The following is a 12,669-nucleotide window of genomic DNA, read 5'->3' as shown; positions in this document are numbered from 1 at the left end:
TTGTGGTGGTGTATACTAGCCATCTGTTACGGGCTTCCTCACTGGATAAATTTTATTTTCAACACTTCAAATAAATATGAAAGTTTTTTCAATATGTTCTGTAAGTAAAGAAAATTATAGTTATTAATTAAAAAGTTGATGCATTGTATTTAATTAAATAAATTAATAATTATTTATATTAATAAACAAAAATATACATGTCTATAACTAAAATTTTTTTAAAAAATATATGTTGATTAATAAATTTGATATTTTAATACAGGTTATATATCTTATAATATTTAATAACTTTTTTTCTTGGAGATAAAATTTTATTTTGTAAAGCAATAATAAAAAAAACCTACTTAAAAAAGTGAGTAATAGAATTAAAGAAAATAAATAACCAGGGCTACATAAAAAGAATTCCTTCTACTATCATAAAAAACATTGAATTCTTATTTGTGAAGTAAGTAAGAATTCATCTATATTACATTGAAAACATCATGAAAATTTAATTTTAAAAATTAAATATTTAATAAAAAATTAATAAATAAATCAATAAATAAAAAAACCTAAATATACAAGTTTGGCTCGGGTAACCTAAACGTATATAGACTTAAAAAAACCTAATAGAGTTGGATTTTCATGAAACCCTTGCACCCGGGCTATCTTTTTTTTTAAAAAAAAAGTTTTTAATGGATAAATGACTTATTATTTGTTTCAATTTTTTTTTTTAAAAATAAACATGCGATATATTGCTTATTTTTGTCAAATTCCAACTATCAAGATAGCCGAAAAATAAAGTTTGATGATTTTTTTTAATCTAAAAACTCATTTGACCCAAAAATTGCTCTAGATAATCCATGCACCTTGATAAAACCTATATACAACCTCAAATAACTTAACAACGGATAAAAAAACACACAATCAAATTGAAAAAAACACACAATCAAATCACAAACTAGCTTAAATCTACAATCCTAGGCAACAAAAGGATCAAAGAATATTTAAGTCAGACGTTTATCATCGAATAAAATTTCCGGACACTAAGATGAATGTTCTTCATCGTTGGGATTGGTATCAATTAAAACTTTCTCTATATAACATCAAAATTCACTCACTTTCCCTCTTAAAATAGGAACTAAAAATTAAAAAAAGTTTTTAGATCAAAATTAAATATGTGAAAAATTAAGAGATTGTAAATATATAATTCAAAAAGTAACTTGTACATGTTGATAAAATCTATATATAATCTCAAATAACTTAAAAATCGATCAAAAACCATAACAAATAACAAAAAACATTCTCGTGCTTAAATCTACCATCCTAAGTGACAGGAGGACTAAACAATAATTAGGTAAGACTCTTATCATTGAATATGAAAATTATTAACATCAAAATAAATGTTATTCATTATTGAAATTTTTATGAATCAAGATTTTCTCTATAAATTCTCAAATTTTGCTCTTCTTTTTATTTTCTCTCTCAAAACATGAATTAAAAAAATAAATAAAGTTTTTGCATCAAAATTAAATTTATGAAAAATTGAGAGATTGTAAATATACAATTTGAAAATATATAATAGATTTTGGTTAACAAGAGAGAAGGAGAAAGAAACTTGCTGGAGAGTGTTGGAAACCATCAAAAACATGGGCGCCCATCTGTGCAGTATTTTCAATGCCACTTTAACATTTAAATTTAGATTGAGTGCAGAAAAAGAGAAGAATAAGATCTTTTCAATAATTGCTGAAGGAATGAGACTCGAGTAAAATCTGGCGATGTGGGATATATTCCAATGAGAACAAATCTTTGGAAAAAACGAGTCGAAGAAACGCACGGGAAGGGGAAGGGGCGGGGGAGAATTATTTCGATACCATTGTAAAGGACACCTAAAAGGCAACCTATTTTATTGTTGATTACTGTGCGTCCTCCCAATGGCAAGGGGGTGGGGGGGGGGGGGGGGGGGGGGAGGCCAGCGGCGGGGGAGCTGTGCTCTCTTCAAGTCCTGACCTTTTGATTTGATTCTCCAGCAAAGGTTTCATGGGTGGGTGGGCGCAGAGATGCCACATCTGCCAAAGTTTCCAGCCTCTTTTACTCCACCCTTCTATGTTTACAAATTGTTGCCCCCACATCAACAAAGGAGTTAAGAAAGAGAATTTTCCGAAAAAGAAGAGCAGTTTTTTTCTCCACCTGGATTTTCATAGCCATGGCAAGAGCTCTCAAGCAGCATGAAAATCCAAACAAATACAACAACAATCCACGCATGTCTGAGCTGATTTAACTTGTCAATTTGGAGCCAACAAGAAGATAAGACAATGGCCGATATATATATAATAATGTAAAAGGAAAGGGGATCTCATGGCCCCCCCGTGTACTGCCTAATTCTCACAAATCAGACAACGTTGTTCGTCCATGCAAAGAGCCATCAACCGCATGTATTTAGCTTCTGGGATGAGATCAAGAATGAGGTAATGCGCTAGGGATGATAATAAGATATCCCAAAATAGGATTATGCATAGCCAGAAGGGATGCTCAATATAAAAAAATAAACATTGATTACGCTGTGCTTATAAATTCTTCTTGCTCACGTTACAAGAAATTTATGAATTGGGATTTTTTACATCTACGAGAAAATGATTGTAATTTCCAACTCTCAACTCACAATCTCAACCAATGTTACAGCAGCAAAGACAAGAAAAAGAACTCCTCCAATGTAAGCAATGGCCTGTACAAGAAATGGACTAGGTTCCCTTAGCGCATGAAATGAAGATGATAAAATTCCTCGTTGCATGTTACTATATTCCTAGTAGAAATCATGCTTCACTCGTCAAGAAATCATGGCAGAGAAGGAAGATGTCCTTAGTAGAGTAGAGGCACATAGGCCCACTAGCTACAAAGATATTCCAGCTGGAGTATAGTCTTCCGTGATAAACTTTATGTGGTTGCTTAATCATGCTGGTCCAACCTAGGGATCTTTTCAAGGTAGAGATACCATGATATTTCTGACCTTACATTCTTGGACAAGACAATTCATGCAGACCTAAAGGCCGGATTCCATTTTGTAGGAAATGGCTCCACTAAAATTCATAGCACTACACATCTTCTATCAATTAAGATGTACTGACTGGATTGGATTCCGTGTTGGACTAATTGGCCTCATTGAGTTTCAAATATTAGTTATGATTGATCAGGAATTGAATGCTGATTGCATCAACAGGTTTCAAACAAATCTTGATGGTAATATATGCAGAAAAGAGGACAATCTGGGCCAATCAACGAACCGTGCCAGGTGACATGAATTCATCCCCACTGTTGATCAAGTGGGGAATGCTTGTGGGCCCCACCAGATCAATGGCAGGCACAAATCATTTCCCATCCTCAACACAAGTCAAACAATATGTGTGACTTCCATTGTTGAAGAGACAAAAGCAAGGTGCACTAAGTTGGGACTTTTGCAATTCCATGTAGCAGAGACAAGGAAAATATATTTAGAAGGATTTGTTTTGCTTATAAACGAAAGTTAAAGTTGAAATCTCAAATCTACCTTTTCTGATAAGAATGTTCCAAGTAAAGAACCTCCCAAAACTGCAATCTGCAAAAACGAAAAGGTAGATAGATGAGGCCTGGTGTTGCGTGTGAAAGGAAAAGAAAAAGATTAGTTGGATGGGTTAGAAATCTTGTTTTTTTTTACCAGTTACATATATTTGGCGTGCATGACTTTGTTTCAACAATAAAGAAATTTATAATTATACACTCGCTGCAATATTAACTTCGAATTTCAAAAGCAGATTTTCCATATCCTACAGAGAACTTGGGCAATAATGATACTCTGCTGCAATATTAACTTCAAATTTTGAAAGTAGATTTTTCATATTCTATAGAGAACTTGGCAATCATGATTTTGAAATGGGTTATTATTGGTGTATCAAAGTAAAGCTTAAATTTCTTGCAGATAGTAATAACTACCAAAGTTGCAACACCATGACCAGCCAGGGCTCCACCAATGACACCAAGGGGTGAAGAAGCTGCTGCAAGTGCTGCATGAGAAGATGAAAATTCTGTTAGCAAAGCTGATCGCAGGATCACATGGGGACAAGTTATTTACTCTGTATACTGGAAATCGAGAATTCAGATGGTATACAAATATAAAATATTCCAAGCTCAGTTTTCCTGGGCAAGAAGAAAAGCACCATGCATGTATCTCTAGGAGGAAAAAAAGTGTCCAATCTTGTTTCTCTAACAGATCACGGCAGATGAACTTTGTTATTCATGGTATTTTAGCATTTATTCAACATTACAAACATGGCCTGCCTGCTTTTTATTGAGAGACCAAAATTAGGCCATTATCATTACTCCAAGTAATTGCCTCCTAGGCTGAAAACACACAATCCAGGAGATGATTTTCATCTACAAAGTGAATAGTGCCATCCATACTCAAATGTCAATGCAAACAACGATTTTTTTTTTTCTTTCAGTTTTGTGGGTACGTGTTATTCCCATACCAGCTTTCATGTCCTGAGACTAAGTCCACCTCTACAGTCTAGTCAAAGAAACATGTCAAATCGATATGCATATCCAAAAATCTGCTAAACAGTACAGTTCTTGATGCCTCACACAAAGCAGGGGGGAGAAACAAATCCTACAGGTAATTGTTTCCAGCAAGTGTTACAATCTGCCTGATTAGTATAAATTCTTAGCATAGCAACTCACCAACAGTCGAGAAAAATGATTTGTCACCCCATTCCGCAACAAAAACCAAGAGGAAAGTGCTGATAATGGTGTTAGCAGCAGCTAAAATCCCAGTGCCATTCCCTAACAACTCCGAAACTGCTAACTCAGCCTAGTTTAAAGCATAGGCATAACATGAGATTAAATGACTAACATAGAGAAAGAGCATCGATCTTCAATTTTAATTGCAGTTTACTAAAATTAAAAGATCACCTCCTTTTGTTCATCTTCTGCCTTTAGACCATCACTTGATGTGGCATCAATAAGTGTTGAAACCCCGAAATAGACCTGATATTTACTTGAATTAGCTTATTATATGTCTTATGAAAATAAGAGTTTGTAAGACTTGTGTGTTTTGGGGTCATTGTGGACAAACAGACTGCCTGAGCGTTGCGGTTCAGTTCTTGCTTTAAGACGAAAAATGAAGATCAAATGTTTACCAGAAGGCAAACTGCAGCAATATCATCAACAGGCAAATCAGTCTCACCCAACCTGCATGCAAATCGATATACTATATCAGAGCAACAATTCACATATAGGTTCTAGTAAAGATAAGGTAAAGAAAACCCATGGCTGGTAGCTCATTATTAGTACTCTTTGCAAACCAACAGGAGTTAGGTCTCAAGTTCATGTCCTAGCCTAAGCAATACATTGTTAATCTCAAAGATCTAACGGAGGAAATTAAGTTAAATATACCAAATAGGAAAACCCAATATCATTCCATGTCCTGTGGGAAAATAGAAAAAGGACCAGCACAAATGGTTCACAACCTTCTTCAGGTTTCTAATAGAAATCAAACAAGTTTTTACAAGTTCAAGCAATCATTTTTTCTTTTTAATGTTTCCACTCTATTTCAATATTTACTGCATCTAAAAGCACCAATATTCAATACATCCATTCCATCATTCACCATAAGTCAATGAATGCTAAAAGTAAAAGAAGTTTCATAGCAATACCTGAATGGAAGGATTTCATCAACATAGTGGAAAGTTCTTCCAAGAACAACAGATATGATAGTCATCACCCTGCCATGACATATGGGCTTTTCTGTAAGAAATAACAGTTCACTTCCATCTTCATTTTAACAGAAACGAGACAAATACACTACGCAATACTTGAATGATAAAATGCCCTTCAAAATATAAGCTATACATGTCTGAGGTATTGACTTCAGAAGGTATGGCTTTCAGCTCAACAATTTGTACTTGAATGACAAAGGGACTTCAGAAGGTATGGTTTTCAGCTCAACATTTTGTACTTCAGAAGGTATGGTGGAATTGAAGCAAAAAGGAATGGACTCTGTATACAAATTTCGAAGTACAAAGGTGTGAGCTTGAAATATAAAAAACTGCAATCTGAAAACACGGGTATAAGGTTTCACCACATAGTTGAAGTATGAAGATATGGATTCCAAAGGTCATAGTTAAAGGACTAAAGCCATGGATTTGGAGCAAAACGTTATGGATTTGAACCAACAATGTGTGGCCTTGAGCGTAAAAGTTTGAGCTTGAAGCTCAAAGGTGTGAAATTAATGCATAAGGATATCAATTCGAAGAGCCGAGGAAAAGGCTTTATGAACAAAAGTAAGCACTTGAATCATAAATTTTGGAGTTGAAGCACAACCACATAGTTCAATTGTTTGCTTACAGATGATTACTTAATCTGGAAAAACATCAGAGCTGTGTAAGAATTCTGGCTTCCAAGTAAAATTAATAGTTTAATGTTGTCATTTTTTAATGCATGGAAGCCTCTTTCCCAAATCAACATCAAGAAGTGCTCCGATTATCTCAACACACAGATCAATAGCTGAATCAGATCATATAGAACATAGATTCAAAAGAAATTTCACTATCACAAAGTTCAACATGCAAAGGACATCTAAATCACCATGCTTGAGTAGAAAACATACGCAAGTGCACCAAATGTTCCTGTGAAAACAATGGGAGCAGAATTCCTAGCTGCTAAAAGTGCCTGCACAGGACATAAAACACCCACATCTTGAGCTTTGTTCTATCTTTAGCAAGGTGCTTTTTATTAATATTGGCATAGAAGCACAAAACTGGAGGTTGTTTCAATCATCATGCGTCTTTTCTTTAATTTAAATTTCAATAGTAAATTGGCAAAGACACTATGAAGAACATTGGCACGGCATTTGGGATTTAAAATTAACATTGCTTGGAGGATTGGGAAGTTGCTGAAAAAGCCTTCAGGCTTAACCTCTTGCCAAGCCACAGACACACAGATGCAGATTTCAAACAAATATGTAATAGATACACAGGCATGCATACTCATTTGGGAAAACAAAGGATTCACATCATTCATTAGGTTGCAACTGGAAAACAGTAGTGACAAATTTATGTTGCATAGATAATGAAGTGTCACTGGGAAAATCTTAGTTACTTACAGCAATAAAAAATGTCTTATCCCCGAGTTCAGAAAAAAATATAAGCAAGAATGCCTGCAACCAAAAAAGTTGCATTGATGATATTAGTTTTTCTGATGAAAGGAAATATGAAAGACTCTTAATTGCAATTAAGCAGATGTGGAAATTTCAGCAAGACCAAATTTCTAGCTTCTAAGCATAACAAAATGTCATTTATAAAAGATACAGGGAGATTCTCCTAACTGAAGCAAAACCTGTGCTAATATCACCAAGGTCCCCTAAGTAAGGAATTGATTGCAATGCAATTGAGAGATCTGTTCCAGCAACTGCTGGCCGAGAGCCTTGAAGTGTCAGATATCCAAAGATCAACAAAAACTTCAGAAAACCGCCATTTGATGGTGCAGAGGTCACCGTATGATTCTCCCTTAATGACTTTTTCTTCACTAGTGATTTATCTGAAACTGTTCCGGTGGTGTTTTGGTAATTCTTGCAACCAAGGTCCCTAAGCCCCTGTTCATACCAGGGCATCCCCATGAAAATACAAAACAGGAGAAGAGGAACAACAAAAAAGTGATCTTTTACATAAAAAATGGTAAAAATTCTCATAATTTTTTTTAAAAAAACCCTCCCATTCAACTAAACCACTAAATGGCATTGCATTATGATATCAATAAACTAAATTGCATTGCATCTAAGGTGTATAATATACACGCACTAAGTTTATATACAAGGAATTGGTTTTAGAAACATTACAAGGCCATCCCGATTCTTAGAATGCTTCAATAAAACAAGTCGAAATGTCTTTTCAAATGAGTTCACGCAGCATTGTCTTGAAAACCTGCACAATAGATTTTGGTCATCGAAATTTGCAAATTCAACCACTAACTGTATAGCACATCATCTCAGAATTCAGTGTTGGTTGCAGAAACTTGAAGCTTAAATAGCGAGAGAAACATAGAAAAAAGAAGAAATTGCAAATTCAAGAAGAGTTACCTGGAGAAAATAAAACTTGGGTGGTTTCCATAGGAAAGCTTAGAAGAGTTGTGTTTCTTGGAGAAAGAATTCAAAGGTAGGAAGCAAAGGGTTTGTGGTTTAAGAGGTTTAGGACATGGGGGCAATGAATGTGCCATCAAACTGCTCTCTGAGAGCGTTAAGCTTGGCATCTCTCTCTCTGTCACTCACCCAACTGCCTTTCCGTGGACCTTTGGTTCTCTCCGTTTTTACGAGATGATGGATAAGTTATGTGTGTTGTATAGCGCCACCACCATCCGGCCTATTTTTATAATGACAATAAATTACAACTTGGTTTCTATATTTATTAGAAAGTAATGAATTAGTCCTCTAGTTTCAAAAGCCCATATTTAACCCATGTTTTATATATAGAAGAACAGCAATGGCATTTTCAGGCAATAGTTCAGTAGGGTTTTCAATTTATACAAGTTACAAATTCAACTGCAACCTTCCATCACTAAAAAAAAATCTATCTTATGGGTTCCCAACCTATCTAAATCGAGAATTTGAAGTTTTCAGTGAGAAGATTTTGAGCGTAAGATTCAATTGACAAATGGATGATACTCTGCATGGATCTAATTAACAAAATTTATGTTTTGACTAAATTAAGAATAAGTTCATTGTTTGGGGATTATATTGAGGTTTCGCCTAAAATTACAACAAAACTTGAAACCCTTGGAGAATTAATTGCGCACCACAATTTACTATTCTATAATTACTATTTTGCATTAAAAAAAAAACAATGGGCTTGATGTGAGGAGTAGAATGATATTTTCAAAAGGATCCATAGATATTAGATATTATGAGATTAATTGGGACAATTTAATCTTTTTATTTCTTAAATGTACAGTCTGATAACTATATTATCTTTAAAAATAAAATATTTCAAAAGATATGTAAATACTATATTGTCCTTAAACGCAAGCAAAAAAATATTGAACTTGCAAAAATGAGCTTTATCTTTTTTTCGGTTTTTTTTATGTTGTCGATCTTTTGTTTATTTATTGGCATTGCATTTTTTTATATTATTTGATTTATTCGATTGTATTAAATACAGTTGAATCAATAACCTTCTTTTTTTTAGCATTTTTTTAAGTTGAAAAAAATTGGGCTGGCATGCGTAGCACAGACGTAGTTAAGATTAAAAGGAAAATGGTATAAAATTAAAAGGAAGAACTAGAGAGCAAATAAAGAGAGAGAACAAAATATAATGAAAAGCCAAAAAATCTCTCTACACATCACATTAAAATAACTTTTATTTATGGGCTAAAAGATACATGAATATATTTCTAAGAGACAAATAAATAAATTAAAGGGAGATGAATATCTATTTAATAATATATTCATAATAATAAACACACTAATTATGCGATTGCATTAATAAAAAAAAACATACAAATACGTACAACCATAAAATTGCCAATCGTGCCATGGCTCAATTAACACTTCTTTTACCTTAGCTGAAAAAGGCATACCTATTACCTTAATTTGGATCTCAACCTCCATGTAAAACAAACAATAAAAGAGAAAAGCGGAACAAATACGAAAAAAATTAAAACTGCATCACACAAAGCAAAGCACAACAAGACCAAATTAAAACCATCAACAGAGTCCTTCGCTAAAAGCATTCGTATAATTGAACATCAACACGAAGCCGGAAATACCGATCATCCTCGTATGCATCGGTCATCAATGTCGCTATCCCTCGAGTCATGAAGAAATCACCGGTACCGCCAACAACAGAAAGATCTCTAGTAGTCTTCATTATATCATCCGCCCCAGCAAAGTTTATAGTACCCTTGAGCTGTGTTGAGTTGAAAACAAAAGAGAAACCAAACCAAGCAGTTAAAATTTCTTTCTTATCATACAAGTAAAGCCCTTGTGCTCGTCCGATGGGGGTGGAGCGAAGATTGCTGTCTAGAGTAATGGGGTCATCAAAAATAACCACGTCTCCAAAGCGATTTGGTATAGCCAAATTGGTCTTGTTACCCCAAGCTGGTGAACCCACTATTGCTGATGTTGCATTCTTTGCGTTCTTTCCATTGTATATAATGTCATGGAAGTAGAGCACTAGCCTTCTACATGGCTTGGGTCTTCTGCTGTTTTTGCTGCTGGCAATATTGGAGCTACAAACTAGAAGGAAGAGGAGAAGAGCTAAAATGAGTTTTGTAGCTGCCATTGTTGTAGAGTGTATCAACGTGGTAATGCTGCTTTGAGGTGATGAGATTGCTATATATGCTCTACTCACCTAATTTATTACTGACATTTCACATCAGAAAATGGAGAATGACAGGCACTCCACATTTCTTGAAAATTAAAAAATATATGTAGTTGCTGTAATCATAATGGACAAACATGTGAAGTTGTCTATTGCGAAGTTGGACATTATGATCGTCGCACTGCAAGTGGAGTAAAGAATATAACTGGTTGTCGATCGATCGTTGCCATATTTTTTGTTGTTATTATAATACAGATGAAGTATAAAGTACGTACCTCCAATAAGAGAGTTGGATTTACCCACTCAATGTAGCATTGCATAAATATGTTTAATTTGATTAATTATTCAATAGCTCCCTTCTGCCCAATCGATTCCTAGAACCAGTGTAGTCAATCAACACAGAATTCTAGCTCTGTAGTATATTGTTTCCATTGTTATTTGTATCTGTAAGTTCAGCTCGTCTCTTTGCTTAATTTTGTTTAGCAAGCTAACTATTGGCTTTTATCATATAATTATGACGACTTTCTTGTAATCCAATCAACAAGTCCAAGCTCCATTGCTATCAAATACCCATAAGTTAAAATAAAATTCGTATCCGCCCACAATCAGCACCAACAATGTTAAAATACCCATTATGTTGATGAGAGGTGGTAAAGGGTGGCCATTTGGTAAACTGCAATCTAATTTCCAAGGGAACTTGAGGGCTTCCATTACTATCAAATTCAATACCCTTTTGTTGGAGGGGTAAGCAAAATCTCAGCAGACCTGCTGAATGTGAATCCTCCACAGAAAAAAGAACAAGGAAGAAACTGGGGAGAAAGGCATTGAAGTAGAGCTCTGTTGCCGCATTCTGTCATCCTCGTACAAAGGCCACTATAATCTCTGCATTTTTTCCAAGTTTTTTATCAGATGTCCATGAAAAATACTATGCTATTCTATCCGATGAAATGACAAAGGCTGGACTCTCAATGTAAGAGATTGATGTGGGATTCACCTACCAGTTTATGAATCTCCAACCTTGACCAAACGCAACAAAATCTTTTTTTTTTTTTTTTATCATTCCGATAATCAAGAGCAACTCAAAGGTCCTTGCAAGTGCATAGTCTGTCTCTGCTGTTCCAAATATGATAGCTATCGTCACCCAATTTCACCTCAAGAAACATAACCAAAAAAAAAAAGGAAAAAGAAAGGGGGCCTAGGTAGCACATGAGCACTGAGCCAGGGTCTGTTCGACCCACTTGATAAAATAAAAATAAAAGAGGAAACCTTAAAACCAACCTAGGTTGTATGCTATAAATACACTACCATACCCTAGCATTGAAACATCAACTGAAGTACCAGAATCCTAACAACAAAAAGGGAGGGGAAAGGCTGAACTAAACATTGTCGGCATCGCCGCCATCGAGATGTTTCTTATAGCACATACCAGCCGAGAAGCATCATCCAAGCTTACCACATCCATCGCCACTTGTCTAGCATGATTTCGACACCGAAACACCACCTGTGCGTGGCAAGTATGGATTTGCTCCCTCTGTGGTCTTAGACCGGCATCGCCGCCATCGAGATGTTTCTTATAGCACATACCAGCCGAGAAGCATCATCCAAGCTTACCACATCCATCGCCACTTGTCTAGCATGATTTCGACACCGAAACACCACCTGTGCGTGGCAAGTATGGTGGAGATGCTTCAATGCACACGCCTAACACACTTCCATTTCAACAACTTTTATAAGTTCTTTGTTCCATGATGTAATGCTCCGAACTTCTTGAGTAATTTTCACTAGTTCAACGGTAATATACGTGTACAATGTAGCATTTTTTATTATTATCAAATATCCCACATAGTATTATGGGCTTGTTCACTTTTACTAAAATAATTTACACATTATCTTTTAACTTATACAAAAGTCCACTTAATATTAAAATTCATTATGCCAGAAAAATAATATCAATATCATATATGAGGTGACAATTAAAAGTACCTATAAAAAAAATCCAAGAGAGATAACATACACAATAAACATATTATTTTCCATTGATTTCAATAGTTTTTTCTCAATTTTATGAATAAATATATCAATATTAAACCTTGCATATCTTAGGGATTCTCTCCTCCACCTGCATGGACATGTGGTGTTCATGATCATTTATCATTGGAGACTTAGCATACTAGTACTTAACATGATTTGACAAATCATTTACAATAACAAGAAAAGCTATTATCATTATATAGAAAAAGAACAAGATTTTACAATAATAAAGAAGAAAAAATCATCTATTCTACTCAACTCCCATCACTTAATTTTTCTTTTAGTAGTGCTGTAATAATAGTTATTACTTGTTGTTCTT

The 12,669-nt window shown here is 34.7% G+C and overlaps 2 protein-coding genes across 3 annotated transcripts; both read right to left on the bottom strand.

Annotated features, from left to right (window-relative positions):
- Positions 1–2,010: 2,010 nt before the first annotated feature.
- On the bottom strand, positions 2,011–8,350 carry LOC105124316 (GDT1-like protein 1, chloroplastic). Of its 2 annotated transcripts, none has more exons than XM_011024280.1 (12): positions 8,084–8,350; positions 7,844–7,928; positions 7,334–7,600; positions 7,112–7,165; positions 6,617–6,678; positions 5,664–5,732; positions 5,148–5,199; positions 4,921–4,995; positions 4,690–4,819; positions 3,946–4,016; positions 3,524–3,571; positions 2,011–2,260 (listed from the first exon to the last, which is right to left on the bottom strand). In XM_011024280.1, exons 1-12 carry the CDS (start codon positions 8,251–8,253, stop codon positions 2,123–2,125), a joined length of 1,221 nt encoding a protein of 406 aa, XP_011022582.1. In that variant the 5' UTR covers positions 8,254–8,350; the 3' UTR covers positions 2,011–2,122. The 2 variants fall into 2 exon arrangements, with proteins under 2 accessions (XP_011022582.1, XP_011022583.1); XM_011024281.1 differs by lacking the exon at positions 2,011–2,260 and adding an exon at positions 2,507–2,704 and having other exon boundaries at positions 8,084–8,349.
- A 1,353-nt stretch (positions 8,351–9,703) lies between these two features.
- Positions 9,704–10,395, bottom strand: LOC105124315 (disease resistance response protein 206-like). The gene has a single exon (XM_011024279.1). The coding sequence runs from the start codon at positions 10,278–10,280 to the stop codon at positions 9,720–9,722; it is 561 nt and encodes a 186-aa protein (XP_011022581.1). The 5' UTR covers positions 10,281–10,395; the 3' UTR covers positions 9,704–9,719.
- Positions 10,396–12,669: the final 2,274 nt, after the last annotated feature.

This window comes from Populus euphratica, unplaced genomic scaffold (genome assembly GCF_000495115.2).
Source record: "Populus euphratica unplaced genomic scaffold, PopEup_1.0 scaffold4.1, whole genome shotgun sequence".
Taxonomy (NCBI): Eukaryota; Viridiplantae; Streptophyta; class Magnoliopsida; order Malpighiales; family Salicaceae; genus Populus; species Populus euphratica.
The sequence above is the reverse complement of the archived record's forward strand: the minus strand, read 5'-3'. Positions and strand labels throughout refer to the sequence as shown.

Bases quoted from the DNA above. Each gene is read 5' to 3' on its own strand.
- LOC105124315 (XM_011024279.1), bottom strand. From the start codon at position 10,280: ATGGCAGCTACAAAACTCATTTTAGCTCTTCTCCTCTTCCTTCTAGTT.
- LOC105124316 (XM_011024280.1), bottom strand. From the start codon at position 8,253: ATGCCAAGCTTAACGCTCTCAGAGAGCAGTTTGATGGCACATTCATTG. The intron at 5,733-6,616 runs GTATGTTTTCTA...ATGTCATGGCAG, and splicing joins GGAACATTTGGTGCACTTGC to GGTGATGACTATCATATCTG. The intron at 4,996-5,147 runs GTAAACATTTGA...AGTAAATATCAG, and splicing joins TTGCTGCAGTTTGCCTTCTG to GTCTATTTCGGGGTTTCAAC.